The sequence below is a fragment of the Camelus ferus genome, chromosome 12 (assembly GCF_009834535.1).
Source record: "Camelus ferus isolate YT-003-E chromosome 12, BCGSAC_Cfer_1.0, whole genome shotgun sequence".
Classification (NCBI taxonomy): Eukaryota; Metazoa; Chordata; class Mammalia; order Artiodactyla; family Camelidae; genus Camelus; species Camelus ferus.
The window spans coordinates 12,372,994-12,394,559 of record NC_045707.1 but is presented as its reverse complement, the minus strand read 5'-3'; the positions used below and the strand labels follow the sequence as shown (position 1 = coordinate 12,394,559).

Here is a 21,566-nt window from a genome sequence, read left to right as displayed (position 1 = left end):
GTCCCCAGCGCCGCTCGGTTTCAGGCCGGCGGCCCATGTTTCCTCCACTCTCTGGCCACCTTGTTATTGGCTGTGCCCGTGTCTCCTCCTTTGCTGGCCCTATTCATTCACTAACTCATTCATCCCTCTTCCACACCCTTCCTCCTTTGGCCTTTCCCTCAGTTCAGCCTCCTGCCCTGCTTTCCCCAACGCTGCTCCGCTCAGGTCCAGCTTCTCTGCTACAGCCCTGACCCTCCGACTCATTTGCTCCTTCAGCTCCTAGAGCTTCAAATCGGACACTGTCACTCCCTTCATGAGGCCTTGGGGGCAGCGCCCAGGCCAAGCTAAACCACGACCACAGTCCCTGGGTGGGGCTCTCTCCCCCTCGTGGCCTTGACCCTGCAGAACCTCGGTCTCGCCCTCCTTGCCGCGCAGCTCCTTCCTGACTCTGGCTGCTGGGGGGCGGGTCTGGGGCAGCGCTGGGTGCGATGGGCTGCTGACGTCTGACCGGTGGTCTGCGCGGTAGGGTGGGCCTTGGGGCGGAGGGACACGGACGCGCGTGGCTCGGCTCAGCGCGTATGTAGGGCCGCCGTGATAGTCCGCAGGAGCCTGGGCACACTGGTCCTCGGTCCTCACGCCCGTCCCCTCACCTCCAGACGGGCGCCGAGGTCGGTGACCCGCGTCCTGCTCCCGGCCAGGGGCGGGGGGGCGGGGAGGTGGAGCGGAGCTGGAGGGACGGGCGGCGCGGGCGCAGCCCCGAGGGGCCCAGTCGTCTTCCCGCCCCGCTGTGTCGGGGCGGGGTTTGGGGCATCCGGAGGCGGGTCGGTGGCAGGTCTGACAAGGAGGAAGACGGAAGCCAGGCCTCGGGAGCCACCCTGTCGACTCCCGCCTTGCTCTGGCGCGTGCTGGGCCTGGGGCCTCCTTCCTGCCCGGGCTCTGCGTGTTCCCGCCCAGGAACCGAGCCGACGCTCCCTGCTGTGCCCCAGGCCTTGAGCTGCTTCACGGGGCTGCATAGTGGGGCGGGCAGTGCACTCATTAGCCTGTAGTGGGAGCGTTTGTGACCTGCCCACCCTGGGTGGCCCACAGTGACCACGGTCAGGCCATGGGGACCGCACTTGTGTACCATGAGGACATGACAGCCGCCCGGCTGCTCTGGGAGGAGTAAGTGTGATCTGGCAGGGGTGGGGGATAAGGAGGGGCTCTGGACTCTGAGCTCTCTGTCCCTCCAGCCCCGAATGCGAGATCGAGTGTCCCCAGCGCCTGACTGCAGCTCTGGAGGGCCTGCAGCAGCGTGGCCTGGAGCAGAGGTGTCTGCGGCTGGTAGCCCGGGAAGCCTCAGAGGCAGAGCTGGGCCTGGTGCACAGGTCAGACCCTGGGTGGGCGTCAGGCCCCAGCTGGCCAGCACCTGCCAGAGCCTCCCCCACGTGCCTCAGTTTCACGGTTGGATGGGTGGGTGAGGGAGCATTGAGGTGGGCAGTCCCGCTGGGGGTCCAGGCCCTCGTTCTCTTCTACTTGCTCTTCCTGGTGACGCTGCTCCACCTGCCTGCCCCTCTGCAGCCCAGAGTATGTGGCCCTGTTGCGGGGGACCCAGGCCTTGGGCACCCAGGAGCTCCAGGCCCTGTCTGGACAGTACGATGCCGTCTACTTCCATCCGGTGGGTGCTCTGGGGACACACCCACCCACCCAGTCTCACATCCCAGTACTTGAAACTGTTCTCGGCCAATGTTCTGGGTGCCAGAGACCTGCTGGCTTCCGGCACCCGGGACTGGCCTGGCCTGTTGTGCTCAGTGCTTGGTGACCTGCAGCCTGGCACAGGTCTTGGTAGAGCCTGTGAGGGAAAGTGGGCAGGGGCTTATCTGCACCTCCGTCCCCACAGAGGACCTTCCACTGTGCCCGCCTGGCAGTGGGTGCTGCGCTGCAGCTGGTGGACGCAGTGATGACGGGAGCTGTGCGCAATGGGCTTGCTCTGGTGAGGTGAGAGCTGCCCCTCCCCAGCTGCCCTGCCTGTGGGTGGCCCTGTGAGGGCACAGGATGACCACTGTCACCCCCAGGCCTCCTGGGCACCACAGCCAGCGGGCTGCCGCCAATGGATTCTGTGTGTTCAACAGTGTGGCCATAGCGGCCAGACATGCCAAGCAGAAACACGGACTGCACAGGTTTGTGCCAGTTTGGCTGCAGAGGGTGTCCAGACCAGACAGGAAGGGGACAGACTGGGCCTCTGGGAGACCCTGCCCCACCCCTCCCATCCTGGGCCTGCTCCTGGCCTGGAGGGGGGAGGCCCTGCCCCTCGGTGGTCCCAGAGCTGTCTGTCTGCAGGGTCCTCATCGTTGACTGGGATGTTCACCATGGCCAGGGCACCCAGTATATCTTTGAGGATGACCCCAGGTAAGCTGGAGGTGGGGACCAGACTCTTCCCTGCGTCCTTGCTTTCCAGGACACATAGCCTGGCCTGGGAAAGTCTAAGGCAGGGAGACATGGCTGTGTGCTCAGGGGGTCAGGGTTCTGTGAAGAGCCCAGGGAGCTGAGGGTCCTGACCTCTAACCTCTGATCCCGGCTGGCTGTTGCAGCGTCCTTTACTTCTCCTGGCACCGCTATGAGCACAGGCGCTTCTGGCCTTATCTGCGAGAGTCAGATGCAGATGCTGTCGGGCAGGGGCAGGGCCTTGGCTTTACTGTCAACCTCCCCTGGAACCAGGTGCTTGCCCCTCACCCCAGGCCCCCACCCAGAGCCCCTCACCCAGCCCACATTCCCCTCCCTGAGCGTAGCCCAGGGCACCGTGCCAGGATCACCCCTGGAGTCTGAGCCCCAGGGGTGGAGACCCCGCAGTCCTCCCTGGCAGGGCCAACACTGACGCCCCGTGGCTGCAGGTCGGGATGGGAAATGCTGACTACATGGCTGCCTTCCTGCACGTGCTGCTGCCCCTGGCCTTTGAGGTGACTGCATGTGGGGTAGCAGTGATCTTGATGGCAGGAGGGTGGGAGGGGATTTGGGGCCCCCTTCATTCCACCAGAGAGGAACAGAGCCCTTGGGGGTGAGGAGGGTCTCTCTGGAGGACCCCCTCCCCTTCGCCGCTGCTCCAGCTCCACTTCTGCCCCGCCCCACCTGGCCCTGCCTGCAGTTCGACCCTGAGCTGGTCCTAGTCTCCGCAGGATTTGACTCAGCAATCGGAGATCCTGAGGTGAGGGCTGGGCCTGGCTGAGGAGGGCTTCTGGGGTCCTGGGGCCAGGCCCTCATCATACCGTGCTCTGGTTTCCAGGGGCAGATGCAGGCCACGCCAGAGTGCTTTGCCCACCTCACTCAGCTGCTGCAGGTGCTGGCTGACGGCAGGGTCTGTGCTGTGCTGGAGGTGACTGGGGCGAGCAGGGAGGGTGCGTGGGCCAGAGGCTGCGATGCAGTCAGAGGGGTCCTGCCACTTGGGGCATGGTGTCCTGCCTGGGACAGTGACATCCCTGTCCTGTCATGTGTCTGCCCTCCCCCTTCTCCCAGGGTGGCTACCACCTGGAGTCACTCTCCCAGTCTGTGTGCATGATGGTGCAAGCGCTGCTGGGCGACCCTGCCCCACCCCTGTCAGGGCCCATGGTGCCACACGGCAGGTGCGAGAGGCAGAGGGTGGGGTGGGCTAGGGCCGGGGGACCAGGCCTCACTGATTTTGCCTCTCCCCGCAGTGCCCTGGAGTCTATCCAGAGTGTCCGGGCAGCCCAGGCCCCTTACTGGATGAGCCTCCAGCAGCAAGGTCAGCACGGCCTGGGTCGGGCTGGCGGGATTGCGCCTCAGGCTCCCACGCAGTGGCTTTGACTCTGAATTGCCCCTTAGGTGCAGCCCCTGTACTGAGTCCTAGCACCTGCTCCCCCGAGGGGAAGCCCTCGCCTCTGCTGCCCTGGGGGCCCGAATTCAAGGCAGCAGCTACCCAGACCATGGCTGCCCTGAGCTCCCTCCTGGACAAGCTGTGCCTCAACCCCACGCCCCCTGTCCGCACGGCTGTTGCCTTGACTGCACCAGACGCTGCGCTGGTCCTGCCCCCAGGTGTCCTCTGTCAGGAGAGGTCAGCCCTGCCGGAGGAGATGCAGGCCTGGGCCAGGTGGGCAGGGTGGGCCTGGGGAGAAGGCTGGGCCCTGTCTGCACGTGTGCCTGTCTGTGACTCATTCTGGGTCCTGTGTCCCTCTGGTTTGTCCACCACAGGCCACACAAGGCCCTGGCCCAGGACAAGGCCCTCACTGCACTGGGGAAGGTCCTGTATCTCTTGGACAGGCTCCTGGATGGACAGGTGGGGACACCTGGGAGGGGTTGGGGGAGGCTGTGGAGCCAGGGGCAGAGCCCAGGACCTGCCCATGACAGGTGGCTTGTCCAGGGGAGGGCTGGGTGGTACAGAACCATGTGGACATGAGTGTTGCCTTGTGCCTGGGACCTTCCCCAGAACAGCCCCCATGCACAGGGTTCAGGAACAACCCCCCTCAGTTCCCTCAAGTTAAATGTTCTTTGGCCAAGAGGTAAAGGAGATGACTTAAAGTACAATTTTAAGTATCTTATTTGCAGAAGTGGAGCAATTTGCTGTCAGATTGCACAGGTGACAGCCATGTAGACAGGGACCAAAAGAAGGAGTAGATAGGTCTATTTACCTGACTGGGGAGTTCCCCTCCACAGCTGTTATTTATCCCACAGGTGAGCAGTGGGATTGCAGCCACCCCAGCCCCTGCCACAGCGGCCACCCTGGACGTGGCCATTCGGTGTGGCCTGTCCCATGGAGCCCAGAGGTAAGCCTCATCTGGCTGGCCTGAGACTCCAAGAGCAGGGCCACATTGGGAGGGCTCTGGGGATGGACTCAAGGCAGGGTAAGTGCAGACTATCCAGGGGCCAACTCTTCCTCCAGGCTGCTTTGTGTGGCTGTGGGACAGCTGGATCGGCCCCCAGATCTCACTGATGATGGGTATGACTCTTGGGTCATATGTATGTCCCGTTCTGCATATGGGTGGGCGGACATATCACCCTGGATCCCCAGGGGTGACAGGTGGGCAGGGCCTTGTACGGTTGGAGTTTGGCAGAGGGGCCTCTGGGAGCAATGCCAGTGGGGTCTCCAGCATAAGGGGCAGCAGTCTTAGCAGTCCTGCCCCTGAGCCTCACTCCTGCTGCTGTCTGGGCTCTGGAGGGTGGGCAGCGTCTCACACACATGCTCGCTGTCCCTTGGAAGGAGGAATCTGTGGCTGAACATCGGGGGCAAGGAGGCAGCTGCCCCGTCCACATTCCACGTGTGTGTGCCCCTGCCAGGGGTGAGTGGTGGTGTCATGAGGGCCTAGGCCCCTGGCCCTCAACTGCCCCTCCTGGGGCAACTGTGGGTGCATCTGCCCATCTGAGATTGGGAGGTGGGGTGACCTAGGCGGGCAGGAGGTGTGTCCGGTGGATGAGGGGCTGGGGTATTCTACTGTCACTCCCATAGACGACTGGTGGTTTCCTGAACTGTGTCCTGGCCTTGGTGCTGCCCCTGGCCTACAGCTTCCAGCCTGACTTGGTGCTGGTGGCACTGGGGCCCGCCCATGGCTTGCGGGATCCCCAAGCTGCACTCCTGACTGCACTGCTGCGGGGCCCAGCAGGGGGCCGAGTCTTGGCCCTTATAGATGAGGTGAGTTGTGCCAGGTGGACATGCTATGGGGTGGGATATGGGAGAAACCAGTGATCACTGCTTCCATCTCTGCCCCTGGCCCAGGAATCCACACCCCAGCTTGTGGGGGTCCTGGCCCGGGTGCTGCATGGAGAGGCACCCCCTAGCCTGGGCCCCTTCTCCATGGCCTCCCCAGAGGACATGCAGGCCCTGATGCGCCTGAGAGGGCCACTGGAGCCACAGTGGAAGATGCTGCAGGTGGCCGGTGAGGCTGGGGTGGGGGTGGTGAGGCTCAGGGTGAGTGCTTAGGGCCTTGGGTGACAGTCCTGCCTTAGAGCTGTGGGGAGAGGGGCTCTTGTCCTGGTGAGTGAGGTGCTGCCCTGAACGAGCTTATAGCCTTGTGAAGCTGATTGTGCACCTCTTCTCAGCGTCTCCTTGAGTGCTGTGACCTGGTAGCTTGAAATCCGCCAGGATAGGCGTACTGCCATGCTGGAAAAGTCACTACAAACCGGTCCCCAAGAGCCGGTTGTTAACTGTTCACCAGCACACCTCTGCCTGAGGCTTCTGTCCCGAGGGCCAGGCTACCCGGCTGCCAAGGACACCGACTCAGGGGCTCCATGCCCCCTGCAACGGCCTGGAATCCCTCTCCGGCACCCGCCTCTCCCGAACAGCCCCTGCCTCGCTCCCTCCAAGCCCAATAAGTAAACGTCAGCTCAGCGAAAATCTGACTTCGCCTCCTTTATTGAGCCCGCCGCCCGCCTCAGTTTCCCACCTGCCCGAACGGGGCTCCGGGCCGGAAGCGCCCTTGGACCGCGGCCTCAGGCTCCGCCCCTCCGCCTTGGCCGCCGGCCTCCCGCGTGACGCAATTCCTTGGCGCCGGCTCTGCCTTTGGGCCCGTCGCGTGTAGATGACGCGACGGCGGCGGCGGCGGCGGCGGCGGCGGCGGCGGGAGTCGGGCGTCGCGCTCTCCCCGGGGTGAGGGGTTCTGGTCTGCGGGCGGACTCGCGGGCCCGGCCTCGCATTCCGTCCTGGGCGGCGCCTCTCCAGGCCATCCCCTTGCCGGGGCCCCGAGAAGGAGTGCAGTGCCGGGGGCCAGGGCCCGGCGTGAGGAGGGGGCATGGGCAGCGTCCCGCAGCTGTTGGACGACCTGTGCGAGGCCCTGCTGCCGGCCGCGAAGGTGCACCTGGGCCAGCGCCGCGGGAGCCGGAAGAGGGCAAAGCAGAGCCTCAAGAGGGTGGCCTACAACGCGCTGTTCACCAGCCTCTTTCAAGATGAGACTCGCAGGCTGCAGCCTGACTTCTCAAGACTCCCTGTGAAAAACAAGATCCTCATGCTGTCCTTTGACTTGCGAGTGGGCGGCCTGGGCGCCGAGGCCGACCGTCTGGAGGAGCTGGTGGAGGGACTGGAGGCGGCGCCCGGCCGGCCCCTGGCGGAGATGGGCTCGGTTCTGGACCTCCTGGTGCAGCTGTCGGGCAGCGGCCCCCCGCGAGCTCCACGGCGCGGGCGGGACTACTTCCTTCCCCGCGGGCCGGTCGGGAGGAGAGTTCCCTACGGCGGCTACGACTGCGGCGATCTGCGCGCGTTTGAGGCGGACGTGGGCGCTCTCATCTCCGGGGAGGAGAGTCTGTGTCAAGACCTGATCCGGAGGACGCTTCAGGTGATGGAGGCGGCGCCGGGCACCGGGCTACCCTTCTCGTACGGTGACCCGAGCGGTGACAGGTTTGAGAGGGACACCCGCTTCTCTCTCTTCGGAGCCCTTGTGCACAGCCGCACAAACGACATGGACGTCCGGCTGGACCTGCCCCCGGTACCGGACAGCGCCGACCTCGCGGGACTGGCCATCAAGGTAGAGTGTTGTCCTCCCGCCTGTGGCTCCGAGGCTTTGCAGATGCTCCTTTGATCATGGTGGGAGGAGGACAGCGCGGGTCCCGCCCACTAGGTGGCTCCGGGCCAGGCTCGGTCCCTTCCCGCCGGTCCCGCTCCGGGTACCGCGTTCATCTCATATCCGACAGGACGTGCAGTTCACTCACTTCTGCCCCCGAGTGAGTAGATGTTTACATTTACGTTAATTAAAATGCAGCAAGTCCAGTTCATCATTGCATAAGCCAAGTTTCAAGTGCTCAGTAGCCATATGTGGCAACAGACATTTGTCCGTACTGTACATGCAGTTGTCTGTCTATGCTTGCTTTCACCAGTCATGTGGGGTTTTTCCGATGTTGAGTAAATTGTCATGTGCCTTTGCATTCTGAGGCTTTGCTGAAAGAAGGTACCGTCATCACTCAGTCATTGCCTTACTGTGAGGTCTTGAAGTTGTTTCCAAACAGACAGTGCTGTAGCAAACATCCTGGCTTATGTGAATTTTTCTGTCTGTGTAACTTTTTGGTGCTGGGTTCCCCAAAATGAAACTTCTGGATTGGGAGAAAATTTCATTGTAAGTTACGTTGAGGCTCATAAACGTCAATAGGCCTCTGTTGTGTGAAATGGGAATTGGTAACCTTAATAGATTAATGGGTTTAGTTCCTTAAATGATTCACTAGGGGCGAAAACACCGTGTAGTACTTACCTACTTGAGAGAAATAGAAGAAACCTTCCGCTAGGCCTTTCTCATAGAGTAAGTGGAAGCGTGGAAGAGTTCCCTGGAATTGTCATCATGCTGGGGTGAAATCCAGACACCACGTCACAGGTAAAGTTTCCTGCTTCTTGCGGTCTCCAGGTCCCTCCGAGTGTGGATCCGTCGGAAGATGAAGGGTTCCAGTCAGCATCCAATCTGACTCCTGATTCCCAGTCCGAGCCGAGCATGACCCCAGACATTGACCTGTGGGACGCTGTGCTCACCTACGAGGCCAGCAAGCGGAGGTGCTGGGAGCAAGTTGGATGGTTCGTGAGCCTTTGCCTTAAAATACAGTGCCCACCCCCCACCCCCTACCCCAGTAACCGTGACCTTTACTCAGGGCCCAGATGATTGGGATTAGGAACTTGGAAGTTCCAGTCAAGCTAGTGTCCCAAATTGTGCACTGAGAGTTGATAGAAATGCAGATGGGAAAGGATTCTAGGCTGCACAGGTTCCCCATGGAGCCAGTAACTTCTGCAGATCACACTTTCCAGTCAGAGCAGTCAGTTGGCAACTGAGTTACATCCTTGCCAGGAGGGCTCCCAGTCAGAGGTGTCTGAGGGCAGCCTGGCAGCAGTGTGGTCAGTGCCCGGCACGGGGTTCTGATGCGGAAATTTCTTCCTGTCTCTGTTCTTCACGTTTAGAAGAGATGTGATGAGAAGTTCTGGTCATCGCAGTGCTTCCCTGATTGGTGCTCTTCTGGTCCAGGGCTTCTGCTCTCAGGACCTGTCATTCTGGTGTCTCAAAACCTCCTAGAGTGGGGAGTGAGGACACACGTTTGGTCAAGGGATCCTCTTGTCATGTCTCATCTACCGGCATTTCTGTGGGACAACAGTTTGGGGAGCACAGTGAAAGAATTGGGGCTCGCAGGGAGCTGAGTAACTCTGATGCAGCTGCGGCTCCTGCAGGGTCTCCTAAGGATGAGCGGCACATGCTTGGGGCGGACAGCTGTTCAGCACCTGTTGTGTGGGCCCCGCTCCTGATGGGGTCGCCTTCCTGGCGTGATCACCTTCCCCCACGTGGATTCCTTCAGGCACCGCCAGCTCGCTGCTTCCCTGAGCACCGCCAGTGTGGGCGATTGTCTTGTCTTTGGGGCTTCTCTGCCCTGTAGCTTCCCTTCGGGTCTTCATCCTGCCTTGTGTGCAGGGCAGATCTATCACCCTGTTCTCTGCTAACCCTCTGGAGTCTAAGCACTGGGTAACAGGCGGTTAGAACTTCCTTTTGTAAGTATTTACTAGTGGTGTTTTATTTACCAACTCCCTCTTTTCCAGGCGTGGTTTTCCAGGTCACCAGGGAGGAGACGTGATTGCCCAGTCAGTCAACATCCTAGTCCCCTGTTCTGAATATACTTAATCTCCTCAGTGTCCCCTGAGAGCAGAACCGACACAGAACCCCAGCCGTGAGGACTGCCCTGCGGCACTTCCTGTAGGAGGACCACAGCTGGTGCGTCGGCCTGTGTCCGTGCCCTGCTGCCACCTCTGCAGGAGATACCTTGGGCCCCTGTGGCTGGGCGCGCCCCAAGCTCGCTGCCTCCACCTCCTGCCTGTCTGGTCATAACCTGATGCCCCTGGCCCCTGGCCCCTGAGGCCTGTCACTCGAGTTCATTTGGAGAATCTTTTGCACTTGTCGCAGTTGGAATCCTAGCTGCCTGCTGGTTTCCTGCCAGGAGCTCTGAGCACCGCCCCCCATCCCCCCACAGCCCCAGACTGTGAACTCTGCCCTTGCCGTGAGAGCCCTGGGGGACGCTCCATGGTGCTGCCCCCTGCGGGCCAGCACTGGTCTGAAGGCCGCCTCCCCTGCTGCCAGGTGTCCTCTGCTCTTTCTGTGCACCTGTCTGCCCCCAATCCTCACCCTGGGGGAGGCGGTTCCGTCGGGGGAAGGGCCAAGTTGTGATGAGTGCGAGTTCGGCGTTTTCCTCCACGGGCTCTCCTCCCTCAGCCCTGAGTCGCCTGAGGGGTTGCACTGCCACACTAGTCAGGGGCCCGCCCTGGAGGAGTGGGCAGGAGCTGTGTGCTCACCTGCTCCTCCCTGGAGCGCCGTTCAGAAGGGCCCCAATGCGGGGGTTTCCCTTTCCTCACACCCTTCTTGCCCCGGGAGTGCGGGCTGTGCCCTCCTCCTGACTCTGGACCTCAGGACTGGCCTTCCCCTTCCTCCTGCCCACTCCGGCCCATCCTCCACATGGCCGGTGCCACTTTCCAGGGATGGAAATCAGGGCACTCACTGCTCTGCTGACCCCGCTTCATGGCCACCCCTGCCTGGACTGTAGGCCCAGCGCCCCTGACCTCACCCCACATGCCTGCTGAGCCGCATGCACCCGGCCCCTTTCTCTTCCGGTCTCTGGGCTTTCACACAGGCTGCTCCCCCTGCCAGGAGTGCTGTTCCGCCAGCTAGGCCATGCTCCCGGGTCCTTCCTGACCAGCATCGCCGGTCCCTCTAGGAGCCCCGTGCTTCCTTGGAGCTTCTGTCTGCAGCACCCTCCCCCTGCCACCCCAGTGAGGGCTGGGCCTGTCCTCTCAGCTGCTCAGCCCTGCGCTCAGATCCTTGTGAGTGAGGGAAGGAGCCCCATTATGGTGCGTTGTCAGTTAAAAAGCATTTTTGTTTTTAACAAGTTCTGAGTTTTTCCTGGGCTCCTTTTATTAAGAAATTACTTTTTCCAGTGGATTAAAAAAAAAACGAGTTCTTTCTTACTTTTAGTAGGTGTTGCTGGTTTTCAAAGGACTGTTTGAAAAGTGATACTGTGTTTTTGCCCTCTTTTGAACAGTGTGACTGAGCTAGGTAGACACTTCCTGAACTTCGCACAGGACCCTCCGGAGGCGAAGACCCAGGGGCGAATGTGTGCCTAGAGCCACCCTCCGCAAGACCCAGTGGGCCTGTTTCTCTTAGGAATTCATGAATCTTTGCTGTGTGCCTCCTTTTTAGGGGGAGGGTGCTAAGATACACATAATGTAAAGCTTAACATCTTCACCATTTTTAAGTTACAGTTCCGTGGCAGTAAGGACATTCATGCTGTGTGACCACCACCACCATCGGTCAGTCTCCAGAACTTTCTCATCTTCTCAAACTGAAACTCTGTCCCCATTAAACACTAACTCTCCATCCCTCTTCCCCAGCCCCAGCACCCACCGTTGTACTTTGTGTCTTTGATTCTGACTCCTTTGGCGACTCCACAGGAGTGGGACCATGTGGTGGTTGTCCTCTGGTGACTGGGCTGTGTTATGTCCTCAAGGTTCCTCTGTGACACCTGACACGTGTCAGAGTTTGCTTCTTCTTTAAGGCTAGATAATTGTTCCCTTGTAGCGGTGGACCACATCTTTGTCCATCATCTGGGTCTGGACCCTGGGCTGCTTTGGCTGTTGTGACTGTGCCGCTGTGAGCCTGGGTGTGCAAACCTTGTGCTTGTTTTCAGTGAGTGACTTGTCAGCTTGAGGACCACCACGTGCCCCATGGGTACCAGGCGGGTGGGGACGTTTGCTGCTGCTTCTGGACACATTTCTGCACAGTTGTCTGCCAGAGCCTGCCAGACGCTGATGGAGAGGCAGGGCAGTTGGTTGGGGTTGGCACCTGCTCTGTATTCTTAGGTGTTTTGTTGTGTTGAGCCCCTCTTTGTCCTGTCTTTAGTTCCTACAGCTAAGGTGTGTGTTGCTCTGTCTACTCACTGCCCCCTTTGTCTCCCTCAGCACCCCCGGCCACAGAGAGGAGCCCTACCTCACAGAGGCGGGCAGGGACGCCTTCGACAGGTCCTGCAGGCTCCGCCATGGGGAGCTGCAGGTGGTGGGCGGGGGCCTCCTGCAGGCCCCGCAGCCCATCCTGGTGAGGGAGTGCGAGCTGGTGAAGGATGCCCTGAACGTCCTGATTGGGGTTGTGTCCACCACGTTTTCCCTGTGCCAGGTAAGGACGCGCTCACGTGGAGGCAGCCCCTGTGCTGGGCTGACGGCCGCCCTCTGCCTGGCGCTGTTCAAGCGCTTTACAGGGGAGACTGGGGCCCAGGGCAGTGAGTGGGCGGCCTTGGACGAGAGCCCCTGAGGGGTAGGGTGGCTCTGAGTCCTGGTGATTTTCTCCTTTCACTTTTAAAAAGTGTTAATTCATTAACATCCTTTTAAAAACTGAACAAAAGTAAAATGTTTATTGCCATCAATGGAACAAGAGAAGTGTCCCCGTTTCCACGCCCATCCTGGGACAGAGCGCAGGTGTGGTGACCATCACTATGTTCCCCACTTCTATGGGCCTCTCTCCTGGCCATGGTAGGGCTGGCTCGTCTGGGCAGTTGCTGTACTGTATCCAGCCTTTGGCCTCTTGCTGGGCATTTACTGAATAAAAGAAGACGTGTGCAAAGTGACACCTTTTATATGTGCTGTTCTGCAGCCTGCCATCACCTGAGTGTCCAGTCTCTCGTGTCTTCCTGCTCTTTCCTGGTGGCTGTTCTCAGACTTGGTGTGCCCTAGAAGCACATCTAGCAAACTTCTGAGGCCTTGCTGGTGCTGGGCTGGGCTGGGCTGGGCTGCCCTCTGGGACGCTGTTCTGGGCACTGTTTTCAGGGCCTCATAGTGTTCTGCAGTGTGAATGGCTTGACTCTATGAAGTGGAATCAACTACCCCCCACCCCTAAAATTGTGGTAAAATAAACATAACTTAAAATTTATCATCTTAACCACTTCTAAGTGTACTATTTAGTGGCATGAATTCACAATGTGGTATAAACATCCCACTGTCTACTTCCAAAATTTTTCATCACCCCAGACTGAAACTCTCCTCATTAAACAGTAATGCCTCATTTCCCCTCCCCTAGTCCATGGCACCCAGCACCCACTTTTTGTCTCCGACTTTCCTCATACAAACAGAACTATACAGTTTATTCTTTAGTGACTGGCTTATTTCATTCAGCATAATGTTCTCAAGTTTCATGCAAGATGTAGCACATGTCAAAATTTCCTTCCTTTTTTAGGGTGAATAATATTGTATGTAGAGACCACATTTTGTTACCCATTCATCAGTTGATGGACACTCCTGGCTGTTGTGAATAGTGCTGTGGTGAACACTGGTGCACAAGAATCTGTTTGAGTCCCTGCTTTTAGTTCCTTTGGGTATATTCCTAGGAGTGGAATTGCTGGGTCATGTGATAATTCTATGTGTAACTTTTTGAGGAACGGACAAACTCTTTTCCACAGTGTCTGCACCCTTTTACATTCCCTCCGGCAGTGTCCCAGGGTCCCAGTCTCTTTGTGTCCTCACCAGTACTTGTCTACACCCTGACCCCTTTTTGGTAAATAATAGCTGTCCCAATGGATGTGAAGTGGTATCTCATTGCAGTGTAGATTTGCATTTCCATCATGACATAAATGATGCTGATCATTTTTCTATTTGTGTATCTTTTTTAAAGAAATGTCTGTTCTAGTCCTTTCCCCATTTTTGAGTTGGGTTGTTGAGTTGCAGGAGTTCTTTATACATTCCAGATGTTAATCCTTTGTGAGATATTTGCAAGTGTTTTTTCCCTTTCTGTAGGTTCTTTCCCCTCACTTGATAGTTTCCTTTAATGTACAGACATTTTAAATTTTGATGAAGTCCAGTTTATCTTTTTCCTTTTGTTGCCTATGCTTTTGATGTCATATTAATGAAATTGCCAAATCCAAGGTCTTGAAGGTTTGCCTCTGTTTCTTCTAAGAGTTTCACAGTTTTAGCTTTTAAGTTTAGGTGTTTGATCTATTTACAGTTAATTTTTGTATATGGAGTGTAAAGGAAAGGTCCAACTTAAATCTTTTTCATGTGGCTATTCTGTTTACTGATCACCATTTGTTGAAAAGACTGTTCTTTCCCCACTGAATGGTCTTGGTATCCTTCTTGAAAAGAAACTGACCATATATGAGTTTACTTCTGGACTCTGTTCCATTGGTCTTCATGTCTATCTTTATGTGAATGCAGCATTGTTTTGATTACTGTAACTTTAACTTTGTAAGAAATTTTGCTCGGGAAGTGTGAGTTCTCTGGCTTTTTTTTTTTTTTTTTTTTTTTTTTAGATTATTCAGGGCCCTTTGCAATTCCATATGAATTTTAGGATGGATGAATTTGGTAAATTCATCCGTGGAATCCACAGATCATTTTTGGTGTATTATCCTAACAGTATTAGATATTCCAGTCCATGAACATGGGATATCTTCCCATTTACTTAGTTCTTTAATTTCTTTCAGCAATATCTTCTAGTTTTCACTGTAACAAGTCTTTTGCCTCCTTGGTTAAATTTATTTCTAAGTATTTTATTCTTAGATTGCTGTTCTAAATGGAATTATTTTCTTAATTTACTTTTTTGGATTGTTCATTGCAAGTATGGAAATACAACTGATTTTTGTGTGTTGATTTTGTATCCTAGAACTTTGCTGAATTTGTTTATTAACTGACAGGTTTTTTTGTGGATTCTTTAGCATTTTCTGCATATAATATTGTCACCTGAAAATTGATAATTTTACTTCTTCCTTTCCAATTTGGGTATTCCAATTTGTATACATTTAAATTTTCTTTTTCTTGCCTAACTGCTCCGACGAGGACTTCCAGTGTTATTTTGAACAGAAGTGGTGAGAGCAGGCATCCTTGCCTTGTTCCTGATCCTAAGGGGAAAGCTTTCAGTCTCTCACCACTGAGTGTGATGTGTGCTGTGGGTTTTTCATACATGGCTTTTATCCTGTTTAGGAAGTTCCCTTCTTTTCCAAGTTGATTGAGTGTTTTTATCATGAAAGGCTGTTGAGTTTTGTCAGATTTTTTTTTTTTTTTGCATCAGTTGAGATAATCATGGTTCCCCCCATTCTATTAATGTGATGTATTACATTGGCTTTTATATGTTGAACTATCCTTGCATTCCTGAGATAAAACCCACTTGGTCATTGTATACAATTCTTTCACATGCTGCTGCATTTGGTTTGTTAGTATTTTTTGTTAGCATCGAGGTTTTTTGCATCTGTGTTCATAAGGAATATTGGCCTGCAGGTTTTTCCTTGTAATGTCTTTGTCTTGCTTTGCCACTGGTGCAGTATTGGCCTCTTAAAGTTAGGGAGTGTACCCTCCTCTTTAATTTTTGGAAGAGTTTAAGAATATTTGGTGTCAGTTCTTGAATTGTTTGGTAGAATTTACCGGTGAGGCCACTGGGTCTTGGACTTCTCTTTGTTGGGTTATTGTTGCTTTTATTTTCTGTAGATTGTGAAATTCACAGCACATCAACGTTTGCCACCTTAGCCTGCTGGCAGCGCTGTGCTGGTCCCAGCCTGGCGGCACGGGGCTGGAGGCTCCAGACGGCCCGGGCGCTCCCTGGACCTGCGGTATTGGGGCGGCCCCACAGACCCCCAGGCCCTGTTGCGTTTGGATTGGCCCTCGTGGTTCTTAGGGTTGCAGGAGACACCTCAGCCAGCGTCCATGAGGCCCTTTGAAGAACAAGGGTACTGCGCACGGGTCCTGGGGGGTTAGACACGGCACGCTCAGGGCCACAGACAAGGCCGTGGATGGGGCACACACAGACCAGGGCTCCGATGTTATTGGGGTCGAGGGCAGGGGCCTCGGGTTTCACAGGCTCACTCTTTATTAGTGAATTTAAAACTTAAGGGTGGGAATTAAGGCACGGGAAGGGAAAAGTGGGGTCACTCAAGGGGTCGGGTGTCCAGGTCACTCAGGGCGTTCTGGAAAGGAGGCTCGGGTTGGGTGGCCTTCCTTCTTCTCTGTTGTTTTGCTGGGGGCTGTGTGGTCCCTTAGATGGACGCCTTGGCAGCGTCAGAAATCACACTACGGGGGGCTTTGGTGACTAATGGAAGCTTGTTTTTGGTTTGTGTAGACTTTCTATTTCTTGAGTTGGCTTTGTCTGTCCTAGCTAGGTTATCTAATTTGCTGGTGTGTATTATTCATCGTGTTCTCTTACAATCCTTTCTGTTTCTGCAAAATCAGGAGCAGTGTCCCCACTTTCATTTCTGACTTTAGTAATTTGAGTCTTTTATTTTCCTAAAGGCTTGTTGAGCTTCTCAAAGAACCAGCTCCTGGTCCGCGACCTTCCTTTCCTTCCGTCAGCTCTGTGCTCCAGCTGCTCTTGTTCTACTTCCTTAACCTGTCAGCGTGGCTACTGATTTGAGACCCTTCCTCTTTCGGTGCCAGCAGTCGCGGCCATACCCTTCCCTCTTCACACTGCCTCACTGCGCCCCACGCCCCGGGGCTGAGAACAGTGTCGCGGGGACGTGCCATGCCAGGTGTTCGTGGGCCGCCTCTGGTACTTCCTTGAGACAGGTGGCCGGGAGCTGAATCATCAGATCGAAGGGCAAGCAATTCCTTGTGCTCTTGCCCCAAGCAGGTGTCTGTGCGCGCCACTCTGGTGGCTTGGAGGCATCTGTCTCCTCCCCCTTCCCACCAAGTTAGGCTTGATCTTCTAGACACGTATTCTCTTTCACGTGGTTAGTGAAAAGTGACACCTTGTTGTCTCCGTGTGTTTTTATTCCTGGGTGGGTGCTGGGGTGTGTTTGTGGCTATCTGCTTTTGCTTTTGGAACTTCTTGTTTGTGTGTCTTGGTTTGGGGCACCCGGTCTTGGGGGTGCTCTGGGCAGTGCCATGGTTGGGGGCGTGGGTTGGACAGGATGCAGCCCCACACTGGGCTCTGGATGCCCAGCACCAGTGATCTCTCGTCTGTCCTGTCCAGCCGGCTCAGGCCTTCACGGTGAAGCAGGGCGTCCACGTGTCAGGAGCGTCCCCCGAGAGCATGAGCAGCCTCCTCTCAGAGGTGGCCGAGTGCGGGACCCACTATGCACGCCTGAGCCACTTCTCCCTGCAGCCTGTGCTGGACTCCTCATGCAGCAGGGGCCTCGTGTTCCAGGTATGCCCCGCCTCGCCTGTTGCGGACCCGAGCATGGTCCACATGCTCTGGAGAAGAGCCTCAGAGGCCCTGCCCCAGGTGACACCCAGAGTCTAACAATTACTGTTCAGAACAGGTGGCCAGCGATTGTGTCTTACCTCACGCATCACTTCCCTGGAAACTTGGGGCAGAAGCATTTGGGCCATGAGATAGTAGGAGGCAGGTGTGGCCAATGTTGGGGGCCCCAGGGGAAGGGCCAGTGGTGTGGGGTGGGGTGGATACATGCTGCCTGTTCCCCCTGGGTCCCCAGTGCAGGCGGGGCTGAACCAGGTCTCTCTTGAAAGCCTTATAATTGGTACATACATGGGGCACAGCCCATGGGACAGTGGGGGCAGCTGCTTGGGAGGGACAGGCATCCAGACAGAGAGAAGGGTGGCAGGGTTCGGGTCAGTTCCCCAAGTTTTGGCACTTCAGTGGGGTCGCTGAGGTGACATGATGAGGTTCAGGTTCTGGAAGGGGGCCAAGGGGGGCCGGGAGGGCAGAAGGAAACCAAGACCAGGTTGTCGTGCCGGGTGTCTGGGACGTGAGCTGGGATAGCTGTCTCCTTGCTGGTGGGTGCCTGGTATTGGTTCTGGAGTGTTCTCCAGTGGTCTGAGTGGCCAGACCCTCTGAGAGTTGGCATCTGTGCACAGAGCCCAGCTACCCAGGGTCTGCAGGGTCTGCTTTCCTGGTGTAGCTGGTCCTGGCTGCAGGGACAGGATTGCAGTGGGCCTTGGACTTGCAGCTGGGCTGGGGTGTCTGGGTGTCACACCCAGATGCCCACTCCTTGGAAAAGGAAGCCCCAGGGTTGGGGGTGGAAGCCCAGCCTTCTCCCTGGCACTGGCTTCTCCTCTCTGGTCTGAGCTCAGTGGCTGGGTCCATGTGCTTGGCCGCGATCCTCCCAGCCCCTGCCCCACAGGCCTTCACCAGTGGCCTGAGGAGGTACCTGCAGTACTACCGGGCCTGCGTCCTCTCCACGCCACCCACCCTGAGCCTCCTCACCATTGGCTTCCTCTTCAAGAAGCTGGGCCGGCAGCTCAGGTGAGCCTCAGCATGGCGGTGTGATGGCTGGACAGGGGCAGGCATGGGGCTTGCTGGGCGTCTGGATAGCTTTTGACCCAGATGAGTTCACGAGGGGCTGGGTGCTGTCTGTTGGCAGCCCACCATGCGGGCCCTGCCTTGGGTCAGCGGCTCCTGCCTGAAGGGCACACAGGGCTCCTCCGTATAGACAGGCCTGGCCCCTGGCACCCACAAGCTGGTCAGTGAGCACCAGGCAGTGTGTCGCTGGCAGGTGCCATCTGGAGCCAGAAAATGATGGGCTAGGGTTGAGCGGAGGCGGGTTCAGTTCAAGAGGAGTTCTTGTAGGCAGGCTGGAGTGTGGAGGCCCCAGGGCTGGAGACAGGTGCAGTGAGGGAGGTGGGAGCCTGGGAGGGTCTGGAGGGTGCTGTCTGGGGCTGTGCCGCAGCGGGGTGCAGGGGGCGAGGGGCCATCCAGGACAGAGGAGGTGGCGACCTGGGCGAGGTGGTGAGTGCTGGAGAGGTCTCAGGGCAGAGCTGTAGGGTTGGGGCAGGGCTGTGGACTCTGGGACGCAGAGTCTTGGCCAAACTTGGGAAGGCGGTGGCGATGCGCGGGTGCCCTGGGAGGAGTCTGTCAGGAGGCTCCAGTCTGAAGTCCTTGAGGTGCAGGTGGTTTTAAAGCTGGACCACGTAGACAGGCAGAGGAGGACCTGGGACACGTCCTGCTCGCCTGATCTCACTGGCCTTTGTGTCTAGGTACCTGGCTGAGCTCTGTGGTGTCGGCACTGGCACTGCACTCCCGGGCGCTGGTGGAGGGGAGCCCAGGGCTGCGGCTGCCTTCCCCACCGTGAGTTCGAGTTAGGGATTCCTGAGTAGGCAGCCCCTGTTGGGGGGCGGGGCAGTGGCTGAGCTTGGAGGACAGGTGGGGGGCTGGATCCTGCAGTGTTGTGTGTGCTTATCCCCTCTCCTTGCTGTCTCCAGGGGGTGAAGCTGCTCTCCTACCTCTACCAGGAGGCCCTGGACAACTGCAGCAACGAACACTACCCGGTGCTGCTGTCTCTACTGAAGACCAGCTGCGAGCCCTACACGCGGTGGGGCCTGGGGTGGGGCAGGGGCGAGGGGCGGGGCTGAGCTCTGTCCTCGTGGCTGCCGCTCCTACGCTCCTACCCGGGTTGCCTACCAAGCACCTCACTGCTGGCCCGCCCACCCCGCAGGTTCATTCACGACTGGGTGTACAGTGGGGTCTTCAGAGACATTTATGGCGAGTTCATGATCCAGGTGAACCAGGAGTACTTGGGCTTCAGAGGTAGGTGGTGGCCGGCGTTCAGGCTGGGCCTCCACGCCTTTGGGTGGGTCAGGGCTGTCGCTGGACACAGATCTTATGTTTCCGGTCCCACGTGTAGACAAGTTTTACTGGACCCATGGCTACGTGCTCATTTCCAAAGAGGTGGAGGACTGCGTGCCCGTGTTCTTGAAACACGTTGCTCATGACGTGTATGTCTGCGGAAAGACCATCAACCTGCTGAAGCTCTGCTGCCCCCGGGTGAGGGGGCGCTGCCCTGCACCACCCAGTGTGCCGTCTCATCCCCCCCCCCGCCCCTCTTGTCCCTCTGCCTGTGCCCTCCCCCCACCCCCTGCGGCCTGGCCGGGTGTCCTTAGCTCTGGGTCAGCTGGGCTGGACCAGGTTGTGGTGACCTCAGTTTCCCCTGGAGTTTCACTAGTAGTTCTGTTTAGTTTCTGAGTGCTCTTTCCAAGACCAGAAGAGAAGCTGAAAGCATTTCAGAGACCAAGGGGGCAGTGGGCTTCTCCCCACCTCCTCCACCCTGGAGACGCCCCAGTGCGACAGGGGTGGGCTGTGTCAGCGGGAAGATGGATGTGGCTGTTTAGGGAATCATGTCCCCCTGGTCTGGGGGGCACGTGTGAAGGGGTCACAGGGTTTGGCTGTGCTCTGGAACAGAGGCCTGCACTGGTGTCCATGCGGCCGAGATCTGGTGGAGGAAGGCCAGGTGACTGTGATGGGGTGTGGACAGGCTGGCCCTTTGAGGAGGTGCTGTCTGATGCCCCAGCAGAAGGAGGTGGGCCCATGTGGACACGGGTTCTAGGCAGCGGAATAGCCAGGTACAGGCCAGATCTGGGGCAGCAGCTGGCCGAGTGTGGGGCTGAGAACAGACTGGAGCAGCCAGGACAGGCTCAGGGCCAGGTGGGAGCAGCAGGTGCAGGGAGGGGCCTGATGCTGGTGGGCTCTCAGGAGCCTCTGGGAGGTTGGCTGTCGGGAAGTGGGGCTCCAGGGCGGGGCGGGGCTACATAGTGGGGCTCAGCTATGGGGAAAGGCCGGTGGTGGGCCTGTCCAATCTGGGTGGGCCTCAGTGAGTGGGTGTGGGCGTGTCCCACGTTCTGAAGAGTCACTTGGAGGCAGATGTGACCTCTGCCACAGGGCAGCCTTGGCCTGGGCAGAGACCTTGCACAGCCTGTCTGTGGTGTCCTCAGAGCTGTGGAGGATGGCAGTGAGGAATGCACTTTCTAAGAAAGCCGGTGTACACACAGGTCACCAGAAACAGGGAGGCAGAGCAGGATGTGGGTCCAAGTTTCTCTGGGCTAACTGCAGGTTCTCCTGTTCGGCAGCATTACCTCTGCTGCTCTGATGTTCCTGTCCCTCGCATCTCGGTGATTTTCTCCCTGGAGGAGCTGAAGGACATAGAGAAGGACTGTGCCATCTACGTGGGACGGATGGAGAGGGTGGCACGCCACAGCTCCATCAGCAAGGAGGAGAAGGTGTGGGGGCACCTCGGGCTCTGGGGCCTTTCCTTGCCCTTCCCTCCCTTCTCTCCTATGGGGCTGGCTGGATGGCGGACAGCCAGGTCCTGCCTGAGCAGTGGCCCCAGGGCAGCAGGACCTGAGGTTCCTGCACTCAGTGGCCTCTGAGCTCCTCTCCTGCTCGGAAGGGGCAGGTGTACCAGAGCCTGAGCTCTGAGCATCCTGTGTACTGGAGAGGGGTTGATGAGGGTCCTTCCTGGCCTGGCACCAGGAGGGCAGCAGACCCCACAGAAGGGAGTGGGAGGGGTGGAGAGGCGGGGGCTGGAGGTGGAGAGGGGCTGGCCTGTTTGGGCAGCCTGGGCCTGACCCTCCATCCCTGCAGGGAAGCCCATCCCCTCTAGGGTGGGCACACACAGGCCTGGGGTCGTGGCTCCAGGTCGCTCTGTGAGAGTGTCTGCTGCCCTGGGAGCCAACCTTGTCACTGTGCAGGACAGGTGCCTCGCCCCCAGAGCCTGGGCACTGTCCCTGGAGAGCCTACCCGGGGTCTGAGCAGCCCCATTTCCCAGGTCATTCCAGGGAAGGGGACAGAGGATTAAATGCATTGATCACTGGTGGTCTTTTTCAGGAATTACGAATGGAAATTGCAAAACAAGAATTAATCATCCATGCCCGGGAAGCGGCGTCCAGGGTCCTGAGTGAGCTCAGTGGTGCGTGTGGCTTGTGTTCCCCCAACCCCCGGCCCCGTGTCTGGGGGCTGCCTGCTGGG

General features: G+C 57.7%; 2 protein-coding genes across 15 annotated transcripts in view; both read left to right on the top strand.

Moving 5' to 3' along the window:
• Positions 1-697: 697 nt before the first annotated feature.
• HDAC10 (histone deacetylase 10) lies at positions 698-6,295 on the top strand. 10 transcript variants are annotated; one of them, XR_004324431.1, is made up of 20 exons: positions 702-1,140; positions 1,209-1,343; positions 1,537-1,633; positions 1,856-1,953; positions 2,031-2,135; positions 2,296-2,364; positions 2,547-2,673; positions 2,847-2,912; positions 3,098-3,157; positions 3,236-3,325; positions 3,466-3,572; positions 3,645-3,712; positions 3,793-4,057; positions 4,159-4,243; positions 4,639-4,730; positions 4,847-4,903; positions 5,165-5,243; positions 5,411-5,593; positions 5,769-5,837; positions 6,001-6,295. XR_004324431.1 is itself a non-coding variant. In XM_014555018.2 (20 exons), exons 1-20 carry the CDS (start codon positions 1,082-1,084, stop codon positions 6,009-6,011), a joined length of 1,977 nt encoding a protein of 658 aa, XP_014410504.1. In that variant the 5' UTR covers positions 702-1,081; the 3' UTR covers positions 6,012-6,295. The 10 variants fall into 10 exon arrangements, 8 of the variants coding, with proteins under 8 accessions (XP_032348467.1, XP_032348466.1, XP_032348465.1 ...); XM_014555018.2 differs by having other exon boundaries at positions 3,793-4,021; positions 5,678-5,837; XM_014555017.2 differs by having other exon boundaries at positions 1,082-1,140; positions 5,678-5,837.
• Positions 6,296-6,414: 119 nt separating this feature from the next.
• Positions 6,415-21,566, top strand: part of TUBGCP6 (tubulin gamma complex associated protein 6) — a 26,411-nt gene continuing 11,259 nt past the window's right edge. For all 5 annotated transcript variants that reach the window (XR_004324430.1, XR_004324429.1, XR_004324428.1 and 2 more), the window contains exons 1-11: positions 6,415-7,418; positions 8,286-8,449; positions 11,861-12,071; positions 16,839-17,012; positions 17,950-18,071; positions 18,803-18,893; positions 19,028-19,137; positions 19,261-19,352; positions 19,450-19,589; positions 20,669-20,818; positions 21,426-21,507. Coding sequence is in view for 2 of the 5 variants with exons in the window: in XM_032492572.1 (XP_032348463.1) it covers positions 6,690-7,418; positions 8,286-8,449; positions 11,861-12,071; positions 16,839-17,012; positions 17,950-18,071; positions 18,803-18,893; positions 19,028-19,137; positions 19,261-19,352; positions 19,450-19,589; positions 20,669-20,818; positions 21,426-21,507 (2,065 nt within the window). In the remaining 3 variants the exon portion in view is untranslated. The remainder of the gene's footprint in view (positions 7,419-8,285; positions 8,450-11,860; positions 12,072-16,838; positions 17,013-17,949; positions 18,072-18,802; positions 18,894-19,027; positions 19,138-19,260; positions 19,353-19,449; positions 19,590-20,668; positions 20,819-21,425; positions 21,508-21,566) is intronic.